Source organism: Nomascus leucogenys, chromosome 2 (genome assembly GCF_006542625.1).
Source record: "Nomascus leucogenys isolate Asia chromosome 2, Asia_NLE_v1, whole genome shotgun sequence".
NCBI lineage: Eukaryota > Metazoa > Chordata > Mammalia > Primates > Hylobatidae > Nomascus > Nomascus leucogenys.
In genome coordinates this window covers 74,605,376-74,632,472 of record NC_044382.1, presented here as the reverse complement: position 1 = coordinate 74,632,472, position 27,097 = coordinate 74,605,376, and the positions used below count along the sequence as shown (strand labels likewise).

At 48.6% G+C, this 27,097-nt stretch overlaps 3 protein-coding genes across 4 annotated transcripts in view; 1 reads left to right on the top strand and 2 right to left on the bottom strand.

Moving 5' to 3' along the window:
• ITGAD (integrin subunit alpha D) overlaps positions 1-6,060 on the top strand; it is a 33,027-nt gene extending 26,967 nt beyond the window's left edge. For both annotated transcript variants that reach the window (XM_030797774.1, XM_030797772.1), the window contains exons 24-30: positions 2,665-2,743; positions 2,903-3,010; positions 3,122-3,199; positions 3,395-3,508; positions 3,652-3,753; positions 4,018-4,128; positions 5,570-6,060. In XM_030797774.1, the coding sequence (XP_030653634.1) occupies positions 2,665-2,743; positions 2,903-3,010; positions 3,122-3,199; positions 3,395-3,508; positions 3,652-3,753; positions 4,018-4,128; positions 5,570-5,683 (706 nt within the window). In that variant the 3' untranslated portion in view covers positions 5,684-6,060. The remainder of the gene's footprint in view (positions 1-2,664; positions 2,744-2,902; positions 3,011-3,121; positions 3,200-3,394; positions 3,509-3,651; positions 3,754-4,017; positions 4,129-5,569) is intronic.
• An 892-nt stretch (positions 6,061-6,952) lies between these two features.
• LOC100595948 (cytochrome c oxidase subunit 6A2, mitochondrial) lies at positions 6,953-7,779 on the bottom strand. The gene is made up of 3 exons (XM_003280466.2): positions 7,433-7,779; positions 7,195-7,331; positions 6,953-7,077 (listed from the first exon to the last, which is right to left on the bottom strand). The coding sequence occupies exons 1-3, from the start codon at positions 7,503-7,505 to the stop codon at positions 6,994-6,996; spliced, it is 294 nt and encodes a 97-aa protein (XP_003280514.1). The 5' UTR covers positions 7,506-7,779; the 3' UTR covers positions 6,953-6,993.
• Positions 7,780-14,316: 6,537 nt separating this feature from the next.
• ZNF843 (zinc finger protein 843) lies at positions 14,317-22,011 on the bottom strand. Its single transcript, XM_030821893.1, has 4 exons — positions 21,830-22,011; positions 21,406-21,548; positions 15,455-15,768; positions 14,317-15,360 (listed from the first exon to the last, which is right to left on the bottom strand). The coding sequence occupies exons 1-4, from the start codon at positions 22,009-22,011 to the stop codon at positions 14,608-14,610; spliced, it is 1,392 nt and encodes a 463-aa protein (XP_030677753.1). The 3' UTR covers positions 14,317-14,607.
• Between the last annotated feature and the right edge of the window lie 5,086 nt (positions 22,012-27,097).

The following is a 27,097-nucleotide window of genomic DNA, read 5'->3' as shown; positions in this document are numbered from 1 at the left end:
TGGAGTTCAGTGGTGCAATCTGGGCTCACTGCAACCTCCACCTCCCAGGTTCAAGTGATTCTCCTGCCTTAGCCTCCCGAGTAGCTGGATTACAGGCATGCACAACCACATCTAGCTAATTTTTTGTTTGTTTGTTTTTGAGACGGAGTTTCACTCTTGTTGCTTAGGCTGGAGTGCAATGTTGTGATCTCAGCTCACTGAAACCTCCGCCTCCCAGGTTCAAGTGATTCTCCTGCCTCAGCCTCTCGAATAGCTGGGATTACAGGCATATGCCACCACGCCCGGCTAGTTTTGTATTTTTAGTAGAGACACGGTTTCTCCATGTTGGTCAGGCTGGTCTTGAACTCGCAACCTCAGGTGATCCGCCCCCCGCCCCCATGGCCTCCCAAAGTGCTGGGATTACAGGCATGAGCCACCACACCTGTCCACTGTTGCTTCTGATGTATTAAGTTGTTAGGGGAAGAAGCGAGGGAGATCAAGTAGTATCACTGTCCTTTCAAGCCACATGTAGGTTTCCCTTTCTATCTACAGGAAAATACTTACAATAAGAGCTTACAGTTATATATACCCATGTCAGGCATTGTTTTATGTTGCTGTTGTTTTATGGTGGTTTTCTTGCATCATCTTAAATACTTTATATGTATTTACATTTATTTAATCCTACCAATAATTATATTGTTATCCCCATTTTCACCAACAAAGACATCAAGAAGTGAAATACTTTGTTCCTGTCAATTTCTAAGTGAGCAACAGAACCAGGAATCAGACCCAGACGGTTTGGCTGCAGAGCCCATGCCCATGGCCGTACATGGCATGTCTCTCCAAGGACTGGGGAAACCTGGGTGGTTTACTTAGACCTGAAAACAGGCTTAGGCTGTGCATGGTGGCTCACGCCTGTAATCCCAGAACTTTGGGATGCCAAGTGCTGGGATTACAGGCATGAGTGGGAGGATGGCTTGAGCCCAGGAGTTCAAGACCAGCCTGGGCAACATAGTGAGACCCCATCTCTACCAAAAAAAAAATTAAAAATTAAAATAAAATAAAATTTTAAAAATGAAAAGAGGTTTAGAACTAGATTTTAAGGTGAGAAAACAAAAGCATAGAGAGAAGGGTTTGGGGTGGGGGGCACAGAGGAAAACCGGCATACTTAGGGAAAAATAAACCCTAAGATTTATGGAGGAGTCCCTGTGTGCTGGGCACTACCAAGCCCTGGTCACAACTCTACTACAGCGAGGTGCTACGGTTTGCATCCCCATTTTAAAGAGTGAAAAGCTACAGGTTCCAGAGACGTGAAGGGGCTTGCCTCGGTGACTCAGGTAGGAAGTGGTCGACCTGAGATGTGAAACCAGGTGGTTTGACACTGGAGCCCGTGTTTTTAGTCATCAGGCTGATGGGGGGTGAACTGCTGGGGCCATTCCTGTGCAGCTGGTCCAGCTGCTGTGTGTGAGGTGCAGGCCCCTCTGCTGGTCTGCTTACTTTTGCTGTTTGTTTGTTCGTTTGTTTTGAGACAGGGTCTCACTCTGTCGCCCAGGCTGGAGGGGAGTGGTGTGAACGTAGCTCACTGCAGCCTCGACCTCCCAGGCTCAAGCAATCCTCCTGCCTCAGCCTCCTGAGTAGCTGGGACCACAGGCGTGTGCCACCACTTGCAGCTAATGTTTGTATATTTTTTTTTTTGCAGAGACGAGGTCTCTCTGTGTTGCCCAGGCCAGTCTTGAACTCCTGGGCTCAAGCGATCCTCCTGCCTTAGCCTCTCTAACTGTTGGGATTACAGGCGTGAGCCACCTCGCCTGGCCAGCTTGCTCATTTTTACTGAAACTTTAGATGTTAAGTGGTGAGAGGGCAGGGAGTATGGCTTAACTTGAATCCCCAGTGCCAACCACACAGCCTGTGTTTGCTGAAGGAAGTTTGGGTGGAAAGACCCCACCTGCTGCCTGGAACACTGATGTCCCTTCCACAGGCTTGTGCACAGGCACCATCTTCCTTCACATTTAGTCACCTGCCCCAGGACAGCCAAATCTAATTTCTTCATTCCCACCATGAAGGGGCCCTCACTCCATGTCTTCCTGAGTGATCCAGCTCTCATTCCTAGAGTCCCCTTAGGCTAACTTGTGCTGCTGCAATCTCTGCAAGCATTACCAGAGGCCAAACACTACCTATTAGAGAAAGCAGTGCAAACGCCTTTGCCCCATGTAGGAGACGTGAGGTTTAAGTTGGGTCTTTAAGTGTAAATTTCCAAAACTGGAGACAGTAAGAACGTTCCAAGGAGGAGCTTGAGCAAAGTCATGTGGCTATGAAAGAGCCAGCAGTGTGCAGGGCAGAGCTAGTGGACCTGGGTGATGGGGGCAAGGGATATCAGAGGGAGGGGAGCTGAAGCCGAGGCAGCAAAGGTTATGTGGGACCATCTTTTACTTATTTACTTTGAATAGGGACAGGGTCTCACTATGTTGCCCCAGCTGGTCTGGAACTCCTGGGCTCAAGCAATCCTCCTGCCCCAGCCTCCCAAAGTGCTGGGATTACAGGCATGAGCCACTGTGCCCGGCCAAATAATGTCCATCGTTATTTCCCTGAGACATCTGCCCAGCCCAACAGAGCTCTCTGCAGTAGGACAGGGCACAGCTGGGGACAGTTTCAGGGCTGTTTTTCACCCACAGGCTCTCTCTCCAGGCAGGAAGAATCCACCAAGTACTTCAACTTTGCAACCTCTGATGAGAAGAAAATGAAAGAGGCCGAGCATCGATACCGCGTGAGAGTCTAGGGAGTATCCATGTCTGCCTTCCACGTTGTGGATGAAGTTGGAAGTTGGTGGATAAGACGGAGAGGAGCCCTGGGGTAGGGCCAGGAGGGAAATAGGATTTGGGAGGCTCCAGAGACCACAATAACACTCTGCCTTGATTTCCTGCAGGTGAATAACCTCAGCCAGCGAGATCTGGCCATCAGCATTAACTTCTGGGTTCCTGTCCTGCTGAACGGGGTGGCTGTGTGGGATGTGGTCATGGAGGCCCCATCCCAGGTACCTGCCTGTCTCTCCTCTTTCTTCAGACTGACATCCCATAGCACAGCACTCCCTCTTACCAGGGACATGTTGCTCATTCTGTGGCTAAGTGCTTCTCTCTCTCCCCAGAGTCTCCCCTGTGTATCAGAGAGAAAACCTCCCCAGCATTCTGACTTCCTCACCCAGATTTCAAGAAGTCCCATGCTGGTGAGAAAGTCCCTGAACCCCCACCACAAGATCAGCCCCCACCGGGGATACTGGGAAATGTACTGCTAGGCCGCAGAGTTCCATGCACGTCCTGTAACTGCTCATCTGTTCCCCACCGCAAACCTGACCATATTTTTTCCTACGGTTCCCTCCTCAGTGAAGAACCCCTCAGCTTCACCCCTCTTCTGCCCCCAGGACTGCTCCATTGCTGGCTGCCTACGGTTCCGCTGTGACGTCCCCACCTTCAGCGTCCAGGAGGAGCTGGATTTCACCCTGAAGGGCAATCTCAGTTTCGGCTGGGTCCGTGAGGTGTGTTGGGGCAGCGGCAGAGCCCCTGCCCCAGACTCAGGCGGGACCTGGCATGTCTGTGCCCATCTGCAAGCCAGGGCACCCCCGGAGCTCTGAGCCTCCCCCAGAACCAGTTCCACAGGTTTCCCCCAACCCCTTTGCAGACATCGCAGAAGAAGGTGTCGGTCGTGAGTGTGGCTGAAATTACATTCAACACATCCGTGTACTCCCAGCTTCCAGGACAGGAGGCATTCATGAGAGCTCAGGTAGAGACCATGTGGAGGGCAGCGACCAGGCTGGAAAGAGGGCCCCTAGGGCTACATCTGTGGTGCTGGGTGGGGGGTTTGCAAGCCTTGGGGGAGGCGGGTGAAGGTCTCTGGGGAGGACAGCTGTCCCTAAGGGCATGGGTGCTGCTGTGTCTCACCCCTTGGAGCAGAGCCTCAGGAAGGAGGGGAGGGAGTTAAAGGTTGGGGAACCTGGGAGGCATTTGGGATGGCAGGAGGACAGATGCTCTCTGATCTCTAAATCAGATGGAGATGGTGCTAGAAGAATACGAGGTCTACAACGCCATTCCCATCATCATGGGCAGCTCTGTGGGGGCTCTGCTAGTGCTGGCGCTCATCACAGCCACACTGTACAAGGCAAGTGTTTTATCCCACTCTTTTTTTTTTTTTTTTTTGAGACGGAGTTTCCACTCTTGTTGCCCAGGCTGGAGTGCAATGGCGTGATCTTGGCTCACTGCAACCTCCACCTCCCGGGTTCAAGTGATTCTCCTGCCTCAACCTCCCAAGTAGCTGGGATTACCGGTGGCCTGCACCATGCCCGGCTAGTTTTTTGTATTTTTAGTAGAGATGGAGTTTCATCATGTTGGCCAAGCTGGTCTCAAACTCCTGACCTCAGGTGATCTGCCCGCCTCGGCCTCCCAAAGTTCTGGGATTACAGGCGTGAGCCACCACATCCGGCCTTATCCCACTCTTGACACCATCAGCATCCAACCCAAGCCCTCCTACAGACTGGCTGGTATAGTGAGAACTCAGACTGTGGAGGCAGGCAGGCCTGGACACACATTTTGGCTGTATCATGTACTCACTGTTTAATGTTAGGCAAGTTGCTCCACCTCTCTGAGCCTGTTTCTCTTTTTTTTTCTTTCGAGATGGAGTCTCACTCAGTTGCCCAGGCTGGAGTGCAGTGGCACAATCTCAGCTCACTGCAACCTCCACCTCCTAGGTTCAAAAGATTCTCATGCCTCAGCTTCCCAAGTAGCTAGGACTATAGGCACACGCCACCATAGCTGGCTAATTTTTGTATTTTTAGTAGAGAGAGGGTTTCACCATGTTGGTCAGATTGGTCTCAAACTCCTGACCTCATGTGATCCGCCCACCTCGGCCTCCCAAAGTGTTGGGTTTACAGGCATGAGCCACTGCGCCTGGCCGTTTCTCATTTTTGAAATGATAATAATGCTTATATCACAGAGCGGCTGAAGTGAGAGAGAAATGAGGCCAGGGCATGTGCACAGATCTGCCTGGATCTATGCTGTCCTGCCACGGGTCATGTGTGTATCTACTGTGCTCGGGGCCAGCAGATGCTCGATATATGATAGCTGTTCCCATAAATGTTCTCGCACACAAACATCAGTTAGCTTAGTTGTTGCCTCCTCTTCTCTCTCAGCTTCTTCTTATTCCCAATTTTCTTCCCTGCCCTCTTACCCAGCTTTTCTTTCTTTTGCTTCTTTTTCTTTTCTTTTTCTTCTTCTTTTTTTTTTTATATATGGAGTCTTGCTCTCTTGCCCAGGCTGGATAGAGTGCAGTGGCATGATCTCAGCTCAGGGCAACCTCTGCCTCCCGGGTTCAAGCGATTCTCTTGCCTCAGCCTCCCAAGTAGCTGGGATTACAGGCGCACCACCATGCCCAGCTAATTTTTGTATTTTTAGTAGAGACGAGGTTTCACCATGTTGGCCAGGCTGGTCTCCAGCTCCTGACCTCAGGTGATCCACCTTCCTCAGCTTCCCAAAGTGCTGAGATTACAGGTGTGAGCCACCATGCCCGGCCTTACCCAGCTTTTCTAATTTATTTCCCCTGATAGCTTGGCTTCTTCAAACGCCACTACAAGGAAATGCTGGAGGACAAGCCTGAAGACACTGCCACATTCAGTGGGGACGATTTCAGCTGTGTGGCCCCAAATGTGTCTTTGTCCTAATAATCCACTTTTCTGTTTATCTCTACCACTGTGGGCTGCTCTTGCTTGCACCCATAAATCAACTTACATGAAAACAACTTCTGAATAGATCTGCACTGGCCTAAGCAACCTACCAGGTGCTAAGCACCTTCTCGGAGAGATAGAAATTGTAATGTTTTTACATATCTGTCCACCTTTTTCAGCAATGACCCACTTTTTACAGAAGCAGGCATGGTACCAGCATAAATTTTCATATGTGTAAGAATTGTCACATGAAATGAGGATGTTTATAGCACACTTTCCTTGCATGGAAGAGCTATAACCCAGGGACCTGAGTGCTTTTCTGGGAATAGTTGGGGGAACCTATTTGTGGGCATTGAAAAAGTTTTTTCACTTTCTATGGTGATGGGAGCCTGCAGTCATCTTTTCTTGATGGGGCTGAGAGGCGTATCAGGGGAGAGGGTCAAAGAGTGAGTGTGTGTGTGTGTGTGTGTGTGCATGCGCATGCACGGGCACGCAGGCATGCATTGGTCACGGGTTTCTTACACACTTCAGGTTCCTCCGTAATGGTAAGTGGGCAGGCTGTCCTAGGAGGTGAAGAAATGTCCAGAGCTCATTTGAACTCCTGTCTCCCTTGAATGAGGTACTCAGAAGCCAGGAGAGCCAGGCTAGGAGCATGTGATTTCTCATATAGAAGACCCATTGAGAAAGATTATAGAGAATTATCAAAAGATTCCAAATCCAGCATTAGGTCCCAAGGCCTCACACACAGGACTGTGGAGCCTCCCTCTGAAATCCAGATAGCTGGGATTCACAGACACCAGCGGCTCAGGTGTCAGGCAAGAAGTGGGACTTCAGGATCTGCAGCCCTGGGCTCCCATGGTGGCTCTGCCGAGCTGCCGGAACTTGGACAAGTCATTTAATTCCCGAGAATCTCAGGTCCTCCTCTGGAGAAGGGGAACTAAATTTATACCCTGCTCCCAGCGTTACTGTGAGGATTCGGTGTACGGGGAAGCCCATTACAGCCTAGAGCCCTAATTATTAATTGGTGTGCGTGAGAGGCCTCATTATTACTAGGTGAGAGAGAGGGAGCTGGGATCGCCTACCTGTGAGTGGAGGAGGCTCCCTCGAGCACCCCCGTATCAGCGACGTGGGAAAAGCACGTGGAGCGCCCACCGCGCTAGGCGCATGCGCGGAACAGGGGCGCTGACCAAGCTGGGCGCATGCGCGGAGCGGGCGCCTCTGGGCGCGCTCCCCGTGGCCCCGCCCTCCCTACAGAGCCGCAGACGCGAAGCTTCACACCTTTATTGTGCCTGGGGGCGTCCGGGGCCTCAGGAGTGTTCGTAGCCCGTGGGCAGAGGGTTGACGTGGGTATTGTGGAACAGAGTGTGGTTGCCGTCCCCCCAGGGGAAGGGCTGTGGAGAGAGCGGAGGAGGGAGCGCGCGTAAGCGCCGTGAGTCCAGAGTCCGCGCCTCCCGCGCCCCGCGCACCCCGCAGCACCCCCGTGCCGCCCGCGCGCCCGTCCCGCGTACCTTGGTGCGGATGCGGAGGTGTTGGTAGGGACGGAACTCGGGGCGCGGGCGGTGGCCCGAGTGGAGATAGGAGTTGAAGGTGCAGAGGGCCACGCTGGGCAGCGCCAGCACGAAGGTCAGCAGACGCCAGGTGCGAGCTGCGGACGGAGCAGGGTGGGCGCGGCGGTCTTGAGGCGGCGGGCCCGGGAACAGGTGGGCAGGGTAGGGGAGCCCCGGGATCCGCCCGCTCCCCACTCACCTCCTGCCCCTCCGTGGCCTCCTTTGGCAGCGCTGGCCAAGCCCCGAGTCAGGGGCCTCAGAGGCAAAGCCATGGTGGTGCGGAGAGCCGGGAACCAGCGCTGTCCTCGCTCCCTTTCCTGGGGCCTGGGGTCACCTTCCCTCTCTGGGCCAATCACTTGCTAAGTCTGGAGCACTGGCGGCTATTCTTAGGGGTTTCTATATTTAAAATGGGGCCTGACTGGCTTGAGGTCGTCTCCAGACAGCTGTTGTCCTGTGCCTCTTATTTTGGCAAGGGGGCATTTAAGTACAATATGCCATTCTTTTTATATAGTTGCAGGGAAACTATTTTGTTCCCTATTCTATGCCTGGTGGCTGGCACACAGTTGGGCTTTAATAAATATTTGTAGAATGAATTAAGTGTCTTTTTGAGTCTCAGTGTTTTCAGCTGTAAAACGTATAATAATTTGTACCTTAAAAGATTTTTTAAATAATGGAGACGGGGATCTCACTATGTTGTCCAGGCTGGTGTGGAACTCTTGAGCTCACGTGATCCTCCTGCCTCAGCCTCCCACGGTGCTGGGATTACAGGCATGAGCCACCGCACCCGGCCCTTACATCATTTTTATGAAGTTTATGTAAGGTAGGAATGTGTCAACCTGGATTTTGGCACGTAACAGTAGTTCAGTATATGTATTAGTCACAGTTCTTTGCAAAGAACAGAACTCACTCTCACTAGTTTCAAAAGATAGGTAATTGAGAATCTTAGGTAGCTCGCTATGTCTGGTATAGCCAGAGAGGCCTACAGTCTGCACAGTCAGAAACAAGTCATTCCGTTGGCCAGCTGCAGTGACACCCCCACAGCTCACACTGCTGGACCCTGGATGCCAAAAGCTTCATTAAGGCTGCCCTGGAAAGCCGGAATTTTCCACCCTCATCCCCTCTTGAAAACAGATTCTTCATGAAACGTGTATCCTGGGTCGCTCTTTTCTGAAAGAATTATGTGATTGCACCAACTGGCAACCCCTAGGTCCCCCAGCTGCAGGAGGGGATGGGAAACTGAGCTCTGGATTCTGCCTTAGGGAGGCAGGAATTGTAGGGAAAATCTCCAGGCCTAGGATGAGTATTCAAAAGGTTCCAGGCAGCCACAAGCCTGACAGGTGTCTACTGCAAAGTGCATTATTTCAATCTGAAAAATAGAACTACTTGGAGAAAGAAAGCCTAGACAGGGCCGGTGTTCACCCTCTATCAAAGCAGGTCACAAGAAAGCCACAAGACCAGGCAGGATGACATCTGCCTGTTCTGTCCTCAGCACCAGGCAGGGACCTTGGCATGAAGTAGGTGTTCTAAAAATATGTATGTAATGAATGCTTGAACCTTGTTACTTTGGTTAACCCTACAGCAATGCCTTTTCAGAATTACAATCCAATAGGAAGCTTCCAGCTTTGATTAAGGGCTGATGTACTAATATGAACTTCATATACAAAAGAAGAATGAATTATATAGACATATAATCTGAATTTAATATATGAAAGAAAAATGAGGAAGATACATTTTCAAGAAGGGGATCTATACCTGTTTCTGGGTAATAAACTGAATAGTAGGTTCCACCCAACTTTAAGCTGCTGCTGCTACTTTTTTTAAAAAAATAACCTCCTTGAAGCAGTCAAATGTTATACAGTGTTACAAAAATGATTCCTGAGCTCTCACTGAGCTATAATAGAATTCTTCCTACAGTTTTTTTCCCAGCTGGACTTGGCATTGTTGCAGAGAAGATGGGGCCCTATTCCAGTTAAAGATACCTGGCATCTCCCTCTACACATAGCCCCCTCCCTACGTATATAAGATAATGGCTCCTGGAGAAAACAGACATGAAGACAGGTATTTTTACTTGACAAAGTTCTGGAGGCCAGGCATGGTGGCCCACGCTTGTAATCCCAGCACTTTGGGAGAACAAGGAGGGTGGATCACTTGAGGTCAAGAGTTCGAGGCTTGCCTGGCCAACATGGTGAAACCCCGTCTCTACTAAAAAATACAAAAATTAGCTGGGTGTGGTGGCCTGTGCCTGTAGTACCAGCTACTCGGGAGGCTGAGGCAGGAGAATCGCTTGATCCTAGGAGGTGGAGGTTGCAGTGAGCCAAGATTGTGCCACTGCTCTTCAGCCTAGGCGACAGAGTAAGACTCTGTCTCAAAAAAAAAAAAAAAAAAAAAAGGAAGGAAGAAAAGGTTCTAGGCTTCTTTTCTCCCCTAAATGGCCCCTCAGAGTTTTTCTGGTTGTTGTCAAACAATTCCCTGGGAATTCCCATCCGTTTGTTCTCAGCTCGGGAGCTCCCATGGAGAGGTTTTCTTGCTGGGATGTCAAGAACGCCCTGAGGAGGGCCACTTCTGTCCTGGGCTGCTGTCACCATCACAAGGTGCACTTGCCCAGGTACCCAGAGACCTCCGCTCAGGTGGTCTGTGCTTTTCTGGGCCCATCACCATCTTACCTGCCTCTCTAGAGGGTGTGCAGAGCTGTCTCTTCAAGGCTGTGCACTCAGCATTGTTTTTGTAAGTTCTCACTCACACAGTTCTTAACCTGGCTGCTGCCAACACTTTCAGTTTCTAGAGGTTTAATTTTTCCTCCACTTTAGGCAGAGGGAAGAACAAACTCACCAGGTGCTAAATAAACCCCGTAGGGCAGCATCTCAGCCGCTTTTCAGAGGTGTGAAGGAGGTGGAGGCATGACTCAGGGTCAGTTTCTCTTGTGCCCTCTTCCTGGGATGCTGCATACCGTGACCACATTTTCTAAAGCAAAGATCGATTACAACATGTGATCTACTATGTATAAATGTTTATGGGGGCCCTAGGGACAGCGTATTTGAAATTAGAATTGTCCTGGAAAAACAACTGTATGGTGATACAGGACATGGGTTAGCTAGAATGAACAGGTAGAGAGAGTTGGAGCTCAGACAGCATTGGGGTGGGGTCCAGTGGCAACAGGGGCATAGACTCTAAATAAACAGGGCTCTGAGCTCCCTCTGCACTTGGGAGGGGCCAACGGCTATGTAATAGTGGTTGTCTACTGTTTTGTGTCATATGACCAATATATCTATGCCTTTTTTTCTGATACTGACACACGCACCCCTGCCCCCCTTATTCTCAGTTCAAGTGGGGTTGACTCCCTCCTCTAGCTCCAAGAAGGGCCACATGTTCCAGGCCTACCCAATCAGAGCATTCTATTCTCCAGGCCATAGTGATTTTTTTTTTTTTTTTTTTTTTTTGTGACAGAGTCTCACTCTGTTCCCCAAGCTGGAGTGAAGTGGTGCAATCTTGGCTCACTGCAACCCCTGTCTCCCATGTTCAAGTGATTATTCTGCCTCAGCCGCCCGAGTAGCTGGGATTATAGGTGCACACCACCACGCTTGGCTACTTGTTTGCATTTTTAGTAGAGATGGGGTTTCACCACGTTGGCCAGGCTGGTCTCGAACTTCTGACCTCAAGTGATCTGCCTGCCTCGGCCTCCCAAAGTGCTGGGATTACAGGAGTGAGCCATCCCACCCGGCCGTAGTGATTGTTTTTTGTATTTTGTTTTGAGACAGGGTCTGGCTCTGTCACCCAGGCTGGAGTGCAGTGGTGTGTTCATAGCTCACTGCAGCCTCGAACTCCTGGGCTCAAGCAATCCTCCTATGTCAGCCTCCCAAGTAGCTGGGATTATAGGCACAAACCACTATGCTCAGCTAATTTTTTAATTTTTTGTAGAGATGGGTCTCACTGTGTTGCCCAGGCTGGGATGATTGTTGTAGGGAGGGGCACAAGTCCATGAGTTCCAATTTTCAGACCTCTCTCTTGGACTGTTGAAATACAATTGTACTTCAAATGGACTTGGAGCTGCTGGAGCTTCAGGCTGGGGCCTTCAGTTGAAGCCAGTATTGAAGCCATTTTCAGAGCAGACCTGAAAAATGGGAGATCTAGCCCTGTTAATATTATGTGAACCCCTGAGTCAAGATGTGCCAGAATTGAGAAAGAGCTGAACTCTTAAGACTTTTCAGTTATGTGAAATAACAGATCCCCTATTATTATAGAAATGGGGCTTTAAGTCCTAATTTATTGTTAAACATTTTTTTGTGAAGCTATAGCACATCTCTAAACTTTTACCAGCACATTTCTGATTTCTGTTCCCCTGTACTGATCCATGTTTTATTGAAGTTTTGGGGCTTCTTTTGTAGAAATGATAGAAATATAGTTAATAAACATTCTGGAGTATGTATGCCTTTAATGAATTAAACCTAATAGGCACTTGATATGAAGGGATTTAATATTTGTGAAAATGAAGTGAGACAAATAAATTACACATTGAGATACAGCCCAAGTTGCTAAATATTTAAAGGTTGAGGCTTGTAATTTTATTTTCTTCCATTTCATAATAGTGTAGTGTGACACATCACAATACATCTCTACACTGTGACTTGATTTCTCTCAAATCTGTGTGTAATGCTGGGAACACTGATGTTCTGGCTGAACCCATGATACTTGCACACTTGTGCTTGGTTTGCCTCATGACTGGGGTCATTTGAGCCAAGGCTGCAAACTAGGACAGAGTTTGAAACTGGGGCTCCCCTGCGAGAGCGTTACCTCACATATTATGGGACCAGGACCACTAGGCCAGCTGGTCTATAAAGAGCTCCTAAAATGGCAACCTATTAATCTCAGAATTTTTTTTTTTTTAGACGGAGTCTCACTGTGTTGCCCAGGCTAGAGTGCAGTGGTGCAATCTCAGCTCACTGCAGCCTCAGCCTCCTGAGTAGCTAGAATTATAGATGTGCGCCATCATGCCTGGCTAATTTTTGCATTTTTAGTAAAGATGGGGTTTCACCAAAATCTCACTATCTGAAATTATGGCCAGACTGGTCTTGAACTCCTGACTTCAGGTGATTCAGCCTCCCAAAGTGTTGGGATTACCAGCGTGAGCTACCATGCCTGACCATAATCTCAGATATTTTCTAAACCAGTATGTTGCCACCAGTAAATGCTGATTATTAAAAATACACTCAAAGGCCTTTTTGGCCTATGACTGATGCTGCTGAAAATTTGATACAACCATCTTGGCAATTTGTGGTAATCTCATTTCTACAAATGTGTGGAGGAGATGCACGAGGCCCAAGTAAACAATATTGTTTTCAGTTGCTTTTTTCTGTTATCACTATAAACATAACCATGGAATCATCGAATGACAGGCACAGTAACCAGGAAGACATCGATTGATTGGGTGGGGTCACCTTCACAGTCACCTTGGCTAACTTTCCAAGTATGTACACATTGTATCTTGGGAGGACAACAAGGATGAAAGAAACCCAAGTTTTAGCACAGAATACTTGAGCAGCTGGAATTGGTTCCTTCACATAAGTAATATTAATTGAGCACCCACTGTGAGCCAGGCCCTGTACCAGGGTCTCTGCTCTCGTGGAGCTCAGTCTGCTGGGGAGATAGACAGGTTACCAGACAGACATGCCCTATGTTCTCAATGCCACTGGAGCACTCACCACGTCAGGTGTGACACGAGAGGTGGGGCAGTCTCTCAGTGGAAGTGGGGCTCATATGAATGAGTAGGGCAAGTCTGGGAGACAGAAAAGGGGAAAGGTCATTTTGGGCAGTGGAAGGAAATAAATCAAGTGCAAAGACACAGAGGTGCAGGAGGCCCTGGCAAGCAAAGGCACAGAGGTCAGGCAAAGCCCAATGGAGAAGCATGCATGCCACGCTAAAGCATTTGAACCCTGTTCTGTAGGCCCTGCTGGGGTCGGCAGAGGGGCTGGAGGGGTGGGAGTGGCAGGCAGGAGATGCTTTCGGGCAGGAGACTGACATCAGATTTAGTGTTGGAGTCTGGAGTCTGAGGGAGGAATCTATAATAACTGGTAGGTTCTATGGATGCTGAACCAGAATGCAGAGGCGGGAAGCAGGGGAGATTGGCTAGGAGTCTTCTGCAACAGTCCAGGCTCATGATGACAGGACTTGCACCTGCGAGAGAGCACAGGCCACAGAGGGCACGGGGTGCTGTCAAAAAACTCTCCTGAGGTACAACAAGTAGACGGCAGTGCCTGATACTACTTGGATTGGGAGAAAGAGGCATCAAGGACTGGGGTAGCAAGCTTGGAAACCGAACCAGTAATGCTACCACAGACTTTCATGCAGTTTAAATTCTCATAGGGTAACTTTCCTCACTCTAATAGCACATCATTAAGACAACCAACAAACACTTTTAAAAATACTTATCTAAAAGAGAGGCTGGGTGCGGTGGCTCATGCCTATAATCCCAGCACTTTGGGAGGCTAAGGTGGGCGGATCACCTGAGGTCAGGAGTTCAAGACCAGCCTGGCCAGCATGGTCAAATCCCCTCTCTACTAAAAATACAAAAATTAGCTGGGCGTGGTGGCGGGCGCCTGTAATCCCAGCTACTCAGGAGGCTGAGGTAGAAGAATCGCTTGAACCCGGGAGATGGAGGTTGCAGTGAGCAGAGATCGTGCCACTGCACTGCAGCCTAGACAAAAGAGCGAGATTCCGTCTTAAGAAAAAAAAAAAAGTAGAGAGAAATAATATTAATCACTAATATTAAGATAACACAATATTATTCCTGTCCACACCAAGAATATACCTTGTATATTATTATTACTTCGATAATATACCTTTGCCTACTACCTACGTAGATCCTTTTGTTATTTTAGTTATTTTAGAGAGACAGGGTCTCACTCTGTCGCCCACGCTGGGGTGCAGTGGCCTGATCATAGCTCACTGCAGCCTTGAACTCTCCAACTCAAGCGATCCTTCCGCCTCACCCTCCTGAGTAGCTGGGACTACAGGCCAGCGCCACCACACCAGCTCGTTTTATTTTTATTTTACAGAGCTGTGGTCTCGCTAGGCTGCCCAGGCTGGTCTCAAATTCTTTGGTCTCACGCGATCCTCCCACCTCGGTCTCTTAAAGCGCTGGGATTACAGGTGTGAGTCACCGCCCGCAGCCTCACCTGCCTAAATCCCTTAATGTATAAGGGAAAGGAGCGAGAATTCAGGGGAAAAAAACAAACATAGCCCCCAGCACTTCTGAGAAAGATCTGCCATACAGAAAAGCCGTCCTGAGCGGGTCTTTGTGGAGGGAGGGGACTGCATCTCAGATCCACAGTTCACTGGGGGCTGCAACTATTCCACCCAGGGCTGCAGCACGCTGGTTCTTCAGTGTCGGGCCAGGTTGGACCTCTGGCTGGAGGCCTTCCACACCGGAAACACTGGTAGGGCTCCTCTCCAGTGTGGGTTCGAGGGCGGCGGAGGAGCTCGGCACTGTCGCTGAAGCCTGGTCCTGGCCTCGCCGAGCGGTCGGGCCGCTCTGTGCTGCGAGGCCTCCCGGGTTGGCTCAGGGTAGCCTGGGGCCTGAACCGCCTCCCGCGAGTCCCGTCCCGCACTCGCACTCCTTCTGGGCCCCATTGCCCCCTCCTGCTGAGCTGCCGGCTGGGTGGCTGGCGGAACCTGGGCAACTTCCAGGCCTCCCGGAGGCCCTGCAGGCCCTGCGGGAAGGCCGGATGGAACCAGAGGCTGGAGACTGAGTGGGGGGCCAGGATAAAGGAAGGGAGGTCGGGGCAGGAGTGTGGATGGGGGCAGATGTTGAAGGAAGGACCCGGGGCTCCCACAGGGCCGGAGCCCGGAGGTGCTGCCCGGGGCGACTGAGCTGGGTGCGAGGCTGACGCTCTCCACGCTCCCAGGCCTGCAGGTCTTCTCCCTTGGGTGCGGGAGGACGCTCTGGGAGAGGGAGGTCTTCTCACTGACGCTGTCACCGCAGCTGCAGCAGCAGAAGGGACGCTGTCTTGTGTGAATTCGCTGGTGGCGGATCAGCTTCCACCGGTCCCCAAAAACCTGCTGGCACTGGGGACAGACGCAGGGCTTCCTTCGGCCAGTCTGTGCTCCTTGGTGAGCCAGCAGCAGAGCTGGCCACTAAGCCCTTGCCGCACTCACCGCAGACAAATGGCTTCTCCCGAGTGGACTCGCTGGTGCTTGATGAGGTTGGAGCGGCCACAGCAGGTCTTGCCGCACTGGGGACAGTGACAAGGTCTCTCGCCAGTCGCTGTGGACCCGCCAGTGCTGGAGGAGGGATGCGCTCTGAGTAAAACCCCTTCCGCAGGCTCTGCTGCAGCAGGTCAGAGCTCTGGCTGAAACGCTTTCCACAGTCAGGGCAGGGGAAGGCTTCTAACGAGCAGGGCTTCGGAGATGACCGCTCAGGGAGTAACTGTATGGGAGGCTCTTGCCGCACTCGGCGCAGCTGTGGGGCCTCTGCCGCACTCAGGCTTCCCGTGGCCACGAGCTCACAGTTTGGGAGCCGCACCCGGCCCCAGGCCTCGGGGGCTGTCAGGAGAGTTCTCTAATGTAAGACTCTGGGCAATGTCATCTGAAGGTGTTTCTTGAGGCTCTCGGGCATGTCCCTGGGTGTTCCCCATCACTAGGTCCGTCCTCTTGGATATGCTGGTCCTCACTGCTGTGTCCAGTTCTTGCGGAAGGAAAGATTTCAGATCCCGGAGCCATCATTCTCTCTAGAGGGAGAGAAAACCACAGAAGAATTTTACTACAAACTGCAAAGGAGACTTTGCTTTCAGAATCCTATAATCAATGCTTCTTTATTATTATTTTACTTTTTCTTTCCTTTTTTTTTTTTTTTTAAAGACAGGGTCTATCTCTGTTGCCCAGGATGGAATGCAGTGGTACGATCTCTGATCACTGCAATCTTTGCCTCTCTGACTCAAGTGATCCTCCCACCTCAGTCTCTCAAGTAGCTGGGACTATAGGTGCATACCACTAGGCCCAGCATTTTTTTTTTTTTTTTTTTTGGTAGAAGCTGGTTTTTATCATGTTGCCCAAGCTGCTCTCAAACTCCTGGGCTCAAGCGGTTGGCCCACCTGGGCCACCCAAAGTGCTGGGATTACAAGCATGAGCTACCATGCCTGGCCTCCTATAATCAATGCTTTTTTTTTTTTTTTTTGAGAGGGAGTCTTGCTCTGTCACCCAGGCTGGAGTGCAGTGGTGCTATCTATCTCGGCTCACTGCAACCTCTGCCTCCCAGGTTCAAGTGATTCTCCTGCCTCAGCCTCCCGAGTAGCTGGGATTACAGGCACCTGCCACCATGCCCGGCTAATTTTTTTTTGTATTTTAGTAGAGACGGGATTTCACCATGTTGGTCAGGCTGGTCTCAAACTCCTAACCTCGTGATCCACCCACCTCGGCCTCCCAAAGTGCTGGGATTACAGGCGTGAGCCACTGCACATGGCCAATCAATGCTTCTTAATAGTAAGAATTATTTTAAAATTTGGATTGGGGTTATAAGACTTTTAGTAGTCTTGGATATTACCATCTTTATCCTGAATGAAAGTGTAGCAAGAGGCTGGGCACAGTGGCTCATGCCTATAATCCCAGCACTTTGGGAGGCTAAGGCCAGAGGATCCTTGAGCCCAGGAGACTAGCCTGGGCAACAAAGCAAGACTCTGTCTGTATTAAAATTACAAAAGCGTGGTAAGGATCATTTCCTCACTAACCTTGAACATCCAAACACAAACCATCAAAAAGAATCAACTTCAGAAAGACATTATTGCTTTATTGGTTAAGGTGATTAAAAGAAGGGGGGCCCTCAGGCCACAAAGATAATTAACTGATTTGTCACAAACCATATTGAAACTCTTTTTTAAAAAGGGTATAGATAACTTTTAATTTACAATTTTAACAATCAAATTAGCCAAGAGTAGAGTTTGCAATAGGACTAGAAAGTATTCCAGTGGCTCATATATAAGTGGGCTAATTTTATCTATTTTTAGGCCTATTAGGCCTGTCAGTCTGGATTTTCCATTACTTGGAAATGGGGACTGGGGAACAGATGCTTCTGGCTGCTCTGAGCCCTGGCTTGATCCTTGGGTCTCATCTCTCTCTCTCACCATTTGTGCTTCACCTCACAGTGGATACTTGGCTCTTATCTCAGGACCTGACCTCCCACTGAGCTCCAAGCCTGCAAAGCATGCTGCCACCCAGGCATTTCCCCCTTAACATCCTGCCATCACTTCAAATTTAATATCCCTATGCCAAAAAATCACTGACTCCTAATTTCACTTTTATTGGTGGCAACAGTTTCATTCTCTTGGACACCTAAGCTCAAAAACAGTGGAACTTCTTTTGACTCATTGCTCTCCTTCCTTCCCTAGAAGTAAGTGAGCTACCATTTAAAAGTGATGTGCTCATTCTCAGCAAACTATCGCAAGGACAAAAAAACAAACATCGCATGTTCTCACTCATAGGTGGGAATTGAACAATGAGAACACTTGGACACAGGAAGGGGGACATCACACACCGGGGCCTGTTGTGGGGTGGGGGGAGCGGGGAGGGACAGCATTAGGAGATATACCTAATGTAAATGACGAGTTAATAGGTGCAGCACACCAACATGGCACATGTATACATATGTAACAAACATGCACATTGTGCACATGTACCCTAGAACTTAAAGTATAAAAAAAAAAAAAAGTGATGTGCTATCATCAGTCACCCGGGAAATTCAAATTAAAACCACAATGAGTGCCCTTATGCACCCACTAAAATCGAGCAGACTGAAGGTGCTAACTGTTGCCTGAGGATATAGAGTCTCACACGTTGCTGGGGAAATGTAAAATGGCCTGGGCATTTTGGAAACCAGTTTCGGTTAACAGTAAATTAAATGTACACTTACCACATGACTCAATAATTCTACTCTTAGGATTTACTCAAGGAAAATAAAAACATACGTCCACACAAAGACTTTTTCACAAATGTGCATATCAGCTTTATTCATAATAGGCATAAGCTAGAAACATCCAAATGTCCATCAATGGGTGGAAGAATAAAGAAAGTGTGGTTTACCCATGTAACAGAATACTAGCAACAAAGTGGAACTGCTGTTACCTGCAAGCAATGGATAAATCTCAAAATTATGTTAAACCAGAGAAGACAGATACAAGAGAATACATACTATATGATTCAATTTCTGTGAAATTCTGTTTCTACAAAAAGCAAAACTTATTCATAGGGGCAGAAAGTAGACCAGTGGTTCTCTGAGGCTGGGTCAGGGAGAGAGCAGCTGACTGCATGGGGCATGAGAGGGTGACGGCAAAGTTCTGCACCCTAAATGTGATGATGGTTATGCCCGTGTATACATTCACCAAAAACCAGCAACCTGTACACTTAAAATGGGTGTGTTTTATATATAACTTATACTTCAGTAAGTGTCAGCACAGATAGGCTAAGCTTCTTCTGAGATGTAACACAGGTAGACAGGAGTATCAGTGCTGACTGGCCAACTATCTTTAAAATATTTTATTAAGCTATAAATAAAACGGAGTTGAAACAGTCAGGACTTACAGTGTACTTACTACGTGCCAGATACTATTCTAAGAGTTTCCACATATTGGTTAGACCTCACAACAACTCTCCAAGATACTAACGATTACCCCATTTTACAGGTGAAGAAACTGAGGCATAGAAAGTTTAAATAATTTAGAAAAGCCATACATAGAGTAAAAAAATTTTTTGGCTCCAGGGAGCTTCCTCTTAACTACTATGCCACAATACTTCTCATTAGGACAATTTTGAAATAGACACACTCCTTCCTCCATAATTTCATCTCCTCTACAAAAAATATTTTTACGTTTGCATATTTTATTCAGGCTTTGCCAACATGCATATGCATTTTAACTACTCCGTAATCATAGTTCAGACACAGAGCAAGAGGAAGCCATTCCAAGCAACAGAAGAGTCTCATTTTGCTCTCTGAAAAATAAGCATTTTTTTAACTTACAAACATTTCTCATTCATTCACATTCTTTCATAATGATCTATTTTAATGGCTTTGTTTGAAATACCATATTATATTGTATTCATTTCCTTTATTATTGGAATAGATCATTAGTAGAGATAATGCTGTAATTAGCATCTTCATGGAATGCACAGAGCTTATTTTTTTTCCCTGTGGAATCTTTTATGTAGGAATCATTCCCAGGAGTGCAGCTGCTGCCCCATATAAGAAAGGGCCTCTGGCCTCGATAAAGTAGCAGCTCTTATACCAGTATGAATGAGCTAGTGTTCAATTTGCTAGTGCCTGAGACTGGTCCAGACTCCAGCCCATTCATGGTCTTAAGGGCCCTAGGAAGACCACAGCAATTCCCGCAACTCTCCTTTGGGAGTCAGTGGGGACCTGTTACCGAAATCAGTCCTTGTGCCAATTAAAAGTACCACAGGCTGCCAGAAATTTCCATCTAGTTTTCCACTATCACTCAACATTCTTCCTGTGACTGTAACTCCTCTCCTACATTCCCTGTCATCAGCCTTGCCCAGGCAAGGCTGATCTCATCCCTAGATGAGTGTGTGTTTTCCAGCTGGCCTTTTGTGATTTGATTCCCCTCTCTTCCAATGAATGATCTGACACAAGGGCTGTCAAGCATGCTTGTTACTGTAGGGCAGTGCTTCCTGTTTTCACAGCATGGAACCCACAGAAAATGTTACAATTTGAGCAACTCACAGGGATAAAGGGTTGAGATTGCTCCCTGCTGGAGGTGCCCGGCCCAGTGCTTCGGGCCACCCTAGGCCCTACCTACCTTCCTCAGGGGTTAAAGCAGTGGTTCTCAGTGCTAGCTGCACAGTAGGATTACCTGGGAGCTTTCAAAATTATTTTGTCTGTGCTGCACCCAGGAGTAACAACAGCCAAGGTTAAGAACCTTTTTAGCTAAATGGTTATCTGTTTATCCTCAGTTACCTCCACAGCTTATCCTTCTACTACAGTGCCTCCTGAGTAATGGGCACACCGTACAGTATTATTATTGATTATTATTAGTATTAGAGACAGGCTCTCCCTCTATCATCCAGGCTGGAGTGCAGTGGCACCATCATGGCTCACTGCAGCCTCGACCTCCTGGGCTCAAGCGATCCTCCCTCAGCCTCCTGAGTAGCTGGGATCACAGGTGTGCACCACCACACCTGGCTAATTTTTTTTTTTTTTTAAATAATTAGTGTAGACAGGATCTCATTATGTTGCCTACGCTACTCTCCAACTCTTGGGCTTAAGCGATCCTCCCGCCTTGGCTTCCCAAAGTGCTGGGATTACAGACGTGAGCCACAGCGCCCAGCAGAATACAGAAGTAATAAACTAAGGTCAATGCCATGTACTGAGGTGTTCAAGGTTCTGAACTGCTGGACTCAATGTCACAAGATAAATTTTAACCTCACCAAATCCTCTCAGTTTAAGAGTATCTGCTAAGTTCTGAGAAAGCAAACGGGGCGTGTGAAAAGATGGGTGTTCATGCCTGTGTGTATATGGGGTCGGTGATGAGGTTAAGGACAGAACCCAGGGGAGGACTCGGGGACGGGGGAGGCGGCTGGGATTTTAAGGCGGGCCGGGTGTGCTGCAGCCAGCACTGCCGGAGAATCGCTGGGAAACGGCTCCAGCAGTAGAATGGAGGGTGGACGGCCGGCGGCAAAGGCGGTGGAGGGGCTGGCCCGCCCTTTCCCTCCTGATAACACCGACGTGCGTGTGGGGTCCACGGAACGCCCCACCAAGCCTCGCCTGGCGCGGGGTCGAGGGGCTCGGCGGAGGCGCGTGTTCAGAGGTGGAGGCGGTGGGCCCGGGCTGCGGCCCTTCGCTCGTTTTTTTTTTTGAGACGGAGTCTCGCTGTGTTCCTCAGGCTGGAGTGCAGTGGTGAGATCTCGGCTCACTGCAACCCCTGCCTCCCAGGTTCAAGCGATTCTCCTGCCTCAGCCTCCTGAGTAGCTGGGACCACAGGCGTCCGCCACCACGCCCGGCTAATTTTTGCATTTTTAGTAGAGACGGGATTTCACCATATTGGCCAGGCTGGTCTCGAACTCCTGACCTCGTGATCCGCCCGCCTCGGCCTCCCAAAGTGCTGAGATTACGGGCGTGGGCCACCGCGCCCGGCCCCTTCGCTCGCTCTTACCCGGTGAGGTCCCGTGCCCGCGTACCTCCCGCATGACACTTGGGCGTGCGGCCGAGCCGGAAGCGCCCCTGCCCCGCGAGCCGCCCCCGAGAGACACGGCGGATCGGAACCCAGCCGGGCGCGTAGCTCCGGGAAGGGGACGTGGCGAGGACCCGGCAGCCACGGGGCCTGCGGGTAAACGTGGTCCCCGCAAGGGACCCTGGGAACTGGAGGCGTCCTGACCCGGCGTCCGGGGCTCACGGCCCAGGACTAGGATGCCGGGGGTCTCGGGCGTCCTCCCTAACCTCAGTCATAGGGCGCCCCGTATCCAGCCCGCCCTGCTTGCCTCTCGCTTCCCCCAAATACTGCCCCGACCTGTCCAATGGCCCCCACCAAGACAGGGAGAAACGACTGAGACAGTGAGGACTCCGCAAACAGCCGCGGGAGACCCAACCCCTCCACTCCCTCACCAGGATGAGGGAATCCGCGCCATGCGCATGCACACGCGCCGGCCTTTCCTCCTCCCACCTTCAGCGCGTCTCGCCCGGGAACCGAGGGAAGGGAATGACGGCGCGACGGCGACCCCTAGGGGCGGGAGGAGGCGCGAGGAGCCGGGCTGGGAAGCGCCATGCTGCAGGTTGAAGGGGGACATTGGGTCACTGGGCTGGGTGGGATTAGGGTAGGGCGAGTGAGGCCCTGGCCTCTGGCACAGAATTTAAGGAGGCACCCCAAAATTTAGTAATCAGGATACACAGACTGGGCGCGGTGGCTCACGCCTGTAATCCCAACACTTTGGGAGGCCAAGGTGGGAGGATTGCTTGAGGCTAAGGAGCTAGGGATCAGCCTGGGCAACAAAGCGAGACCCCCATCTCTACAAAAAAAATTTTAAATTTAGCCGGGCTTGGTGGTGGGCGCCTGTGGTCCCAGCTACTCAGGATGCTTAAGTGGGAGGATCACTTGAGCCCAGGAGGTTGAAGCTGCAGTGAGCTATGGTGGCACCTCTGCACTCCAGCCTGGGCAACAGAGCAAGATCATGTCTCTTTAAAAAAAAAAAAAAAAAGCCAGACGCGGTGGCTCACGTCTGTAATCCCAGCACTTTGGGAGGGCAAGGGTAGTGGATCAGTTGAGGTCAGGAGTTCAAGACTAGCCTAGCCAACATGGTGAAACTAAAAATACAAAAATTATTCTACTAAAAATACAAAAATTAGGCCAGGTATGGTGGCGCACACCTGTAATCCCAGCTACTTAGGAGACTGAGGCAGGAGAATCGCTTGAACCCAGGAGGCAGAGGTTGCAGTGAGCCGAGATCATGCCACTGCACTCCAGCCTGGGTGACAGAGTGAAACCCTGTCTCAAAAACAACAACAACAACAACAACAACAACAACAAAACCCCAAATTATATTATACGCACACCCTACTGAGTTTGATTCCTGGTTCCACCAGTTAATAGCTGTGGGAGTTTGGGCAGTTTGGTGAATCTAATCTCTGTATCTCAATTTCTTCATCTGTAACATGGCAATAATAACAGCACCTACTTACCTCATAAGGTTGCTGGGAAGATTCGAGGAGAAAAGCCACGTGAGAGCTTAGCACAATGTCTGGCACATGGTAAGTGTTCAGTGAATGTTAGTCAGTTGGTGGCTATGGCAGCCATCTGCTGAGATAATTCCCAGTGATCCTACTCCTGGTGTTCACATCCTTTTTAGTCCCTTCCCACAGTGCACCAGGTTGGTCTATGTGACCTGTGGAACACTATAGGAGTTTCTTTCTTTCTCTCTTTCTCTCGTTCTCTTTCTTTCTTTCCTTCCTCTCTCTTTTTTTTTTTTTTTTTTTTTTTGACAGAGTTTTGCTCTATCACCCAGGCTGGAGTGCAGTGGCACGATCTCGGCTCACTGTAACCTCTGCCTCTTGGGTTCAAGTGATTCTCGTGCCTCAGCCTCCCAAGTAGCTGGGATTACACACACGGCCACCACACCAGGCTAAATTTTGTAATTTTAGTAGAGATGGGGTTTTGCCATGTTGGCCAGGTTGGTCTCAAACTCCTGACCTTAGGTGATCCACCCACCTCAGCCTCCCAAAGTGCTGGGATTACATGCATGAGCCACCATACCTGGCAAGAAATAATTAGGTTATAAAAGTCATGACAGTGAAAACCTCCCAACTTATTCTGAGGCCAGTATTACCCTACTGTCAAAATCAGACAAAGACATCATAAGAAAACTAGAGACTAATATCTCTTATGAATATAGACATAAAAATCCTCAAGAAAATACCAGCAAATAAAATTCAGAAATATATAAAAAGGATAACCAGGTGGGATTTATCCCAGGAATGCATGGATAGCTTAACTTATGAAAATCAATTAATACACTACATCAATACAATAAAGGGAAAACATTATTATTTCAATCGGTGTAAAAACAGCATTTGACAAAATTCAGCATCCTTCATCATAAAAATAGCAAACTAGGAATAGAAGGAAACTCAATTAACGTAATAAAGGGCATCTATGAAAAAACCCACTGCCAACATCATACTCAATGGTGACAGAATAAAAGCTCTTCCTCTAAGATCAGAAACAAGAAAGGGATGCCCACTGTTGCCACATCTATTCAGCCTTGTACTACTGGAAGCTCTCACCAGTTCTTGCCTGGAAGCTCTTGCCATGAGGCAAGGAAAAATAAAAAGCAAGCAAATCAGAAAGGAAGAAGTAAAACTATCTCCATTTATAGATGAGGTGATTTTATAGAAAATCCTAAAGAATCTATGAAAAAACTTCGTTAGAGCTATTAAATTCTGCAAAGTTGTAACAACAAAATCAATACACAGAAGTCAGTTGTGTTTCTATACTCTTGACATATTCTATATTCTGGTGTAGTCTATTTTCTGCTGCTATAACCACACCACAGATTGGGTAATTTATAAAGCAAGGAGATTTATTTGGCTCACAGTTCTGCAGGCTTAGAGGTCCAACATCATGGCACCAGCATCAAGGGTCATCCATGGCAGAAGGTGAAAGTGCATTGTATTAGTCTGTTTTCACACTGCTGTAAGGAACTACCTGAGACTGAGTAATTTATTAAAAAAAAAAAAAAAAAGAGGCCAGGCGCAGTGGCTCACACCTGTAGTCCCAGCACTTTGGGAAGCAACGTGGGCAGATCACTTGAGGTACAGAGTTTGAGACCAGCCTGGCCAACATGGTAAAACCCTGTCTCTACAAAAAATTTAGCTGGCTATGGTGGCAGGCACCTATAATCCCAGCTACTCAGGAGGCTGAGGCAGGATAATTGTTTGAACCTGGGAAGCAGAGGTTGCAGTGAGCTGAGACAGCGCCACTGCACTCCAGCCTCGGTGACAGATTGAAACTTGGTCTCAAAAAGAAAAAGGGCCGGGCGTGGTGGCTCAAGCCTGTAATCCCAGCACTTTGGGAGGCCGAGGCGGGCGGATCATAAGGTCAGGAGATCGAGACCATCCTGGCTAACAATGGTGAAACCCCGTCTCTACTAAAAATACAAAAAATTAGCCAGGCATGGTGGCGGGCACCTATAGTCCGAGCTACTCGGGAGGCCAAGGTAGGAGAATGGCGTGAACCAGGGAGGTGGAGCCTGCAGTGAGCCGAGATCGCGCCACTGCACTACAGCCTGGGCAACAGAGCAAGACTCTGTCTCAAAAAAAAAAAAAAAAAAAAAAGAAGTTTAATTGACTCACATGGCTGGGGAGGCCTCAGGAAACTTACAATAATGGCAGAAGGTGAAGGGGAAGGAAGGCACGTCTTACATGGCAGCAGAAGAGAAAGAGAGAGCAAAGAGGAAGAGCCACACACTTATCAAACAACCAGATCTCCTGAGAATTCGATCATGAGAATAGCAATGGGGAAGTCCACCCCCATGATTCAGTCACCTCCCACCAGGCCATTCCCCCAACATGTGGGGATTACAATTTGAGACAAGATTTGGGTGGGGACACAGAGCCAAACCATATCAGGCATGCAATCTTGTGAGACATGAGACAGAGAGAGAAATAGCGCTGAATTTATCCTTGTATCAGGAGCCTACCCCTGTGATAACTAACTCATTCCCATGATAATGGCATTAATCCACTCATGAGGACAGAACTTTCATGACCTAATCACCTCATAAAGGCCCCATCTCTTAATAGTGTTACAATGGCAATTAAATTTCAACATGAGTTGGAAGGGACATTCAAACCATAGCACTCTCAATAAAAAATTATACAATAGGCAGGGCGAGGTAGCTCACTCCTATAATCCCAGCACTTTGGGAAGCCAAGGTGGGCAGATCACCTGAGGCAAGGAGTTCGAGACCAGCCCGGCCAGCATGGCAGAACACTGTCTCTACTAAAAATACAAAAATTAGCTGGGCATAGTGACACACACCTCTAATCCCAGCTACTCGAGAGGCTGAGGCGCAAGAATCCCTTGAACCTGGGAGGCAGAGGTTGCAGCGGGCTGCGATTGTGTCTCTGCACTCCAGCCTCAGCGACAGAGGGAGACTCTGTCTCAAAAAAAAAAATAAAATAAATAAATAAATAATTAAAAATTTAAAAAATGTATATATACAAGGTAGATATTGAATATCTGCATGCAAAAGAATGAATTTGGATCCCTATATCACAACATATATAAAAGTTAACTCAAATTGAATCACAGAACTAAAAGTTAGGACTCTTAGAATCTTTATAACTTTGAATTAAGCAATGCTTTCTTAGATATGACAGCAAAAGCACAAGCAACAAAAGAAAAAATACAGAAACTGAACACCATCAAAATTGAAACCTCTTGTGCTTCATATGACATTATTCTTTAATTTTTTTCTTTTTCTTTCCAAATACCCAGACGTCAAGGAGATTCACAGGACATTATTAAGAAAAAGAGAAGATAAAAAAGAAAATAAAAGGAGAAGATAACCCACAGAGCAGGTAAAAATCTTTGCTAATCATATATCTGGTAAGGGATTTGTACCTAGACTGTATAAAGAACTATTGCAACTCAATGATAAAAAAGACAAATAGTCCAATTTAAAAATGGAATTAGGCTGGGCACCGTGGCTCACGCCTGTAATCCCAGCACTTTGGGGGGCTGAGGTGGGCAGATCACCTGAGATCAGGAGTTTGAGATCAGCCTGGACAACATGGTGAAACTCCATCTCTACTAAAAATACAAAAATTAGCCGGGCATGGTGGCACGTGCCTGTAATCCCAGCTACTCAGGAGGCTGAGACAGGAGAATCACTTGAACCCGGGAGGCGGAGGTTGCGGTGAGCCAAGATCACGCCACTGCACTCCAGCCTAGGCAAGAGAGCAAGACTCAGTCTCAAAAAAAAAAAAAAAAAAAAAAAAAAGGAAAGAAAGAAAGAAAGAAATTAGTTGAGTGTGGTGGCCTGCACCTCTAGTCCCAGCTACTCAGAAGGCTGAGAATCACTTGAACCATGGAGGCGGAGGCTGCAGTCAGCCAAAATTGTGCCACTGCACTCCTGGGCAAGAGGAGTCCTTGTCTCAAGAAAAAGAAAGAAAAAGAAAAAAAAAATGGGCAAACGACTTGAATAGACAGTTCAAAGAAGTTATAAAAATGGCCAATAGTTACATGAAAAGATCCTCAATGTCATTAGTCCCCAGAGAAATGCAAATCAAAACTACAATGAGATGCCACATCATACATACTAGGATGGCGATAATAAAAAAGACAGGTAATTAGGCCAGTAGCGGTGGCTCACGCCT

Excerpts from the sequence above, each read along its gene's own strand:
- LOC100595948 (XM_003280466.2), bottom strand. The coding sequence starts at position 7,505 with ATGGCTTTGCCTCTGAGGCCCCTGACTCGGGGCTTGGCCAGCGCTGCC. Across the intron at positions 7,332-7,432 it reads AGGCCACGGAGGGGCAGGAG|CTCGCACCTGGCGTCTGCTG; the intron begins GTGAGTGGGGAG and ends CTCCGTCCGCAG. Across the intron at positions 7,078-7,194 it reads ACCTCCGCATCCGCACCAAG|CCCTTCCCCTGGGGGGACGG; the intron begins GTACGCGGGACG and ends CTCTCTCCACAG.
- ZNF843 (XM_030821893.1), bottom strand. The coding sequence starts at position 22,011 with ATGTCCCCCTTCAACCTGCAGCATGGCGCTTCCCAGCCCGGCTCCTCG. Across the intron at positions 21,549-21,829 it reads GCGCGGATTCCCTCATCCTG|GCCCCGTGGCTGCCGGGTCC; the intron begins GTGAGGGAGTGG and ends GTTTACCCGCAG. Across the intron at positions 15,769-21,405 it reads GCCCAAGTGTCATGCGGGAG|CCCCCGAGGCCTGGGGCCGG; the intron begins GTACGCGGGCAC and ends CTCTCCTGACAG.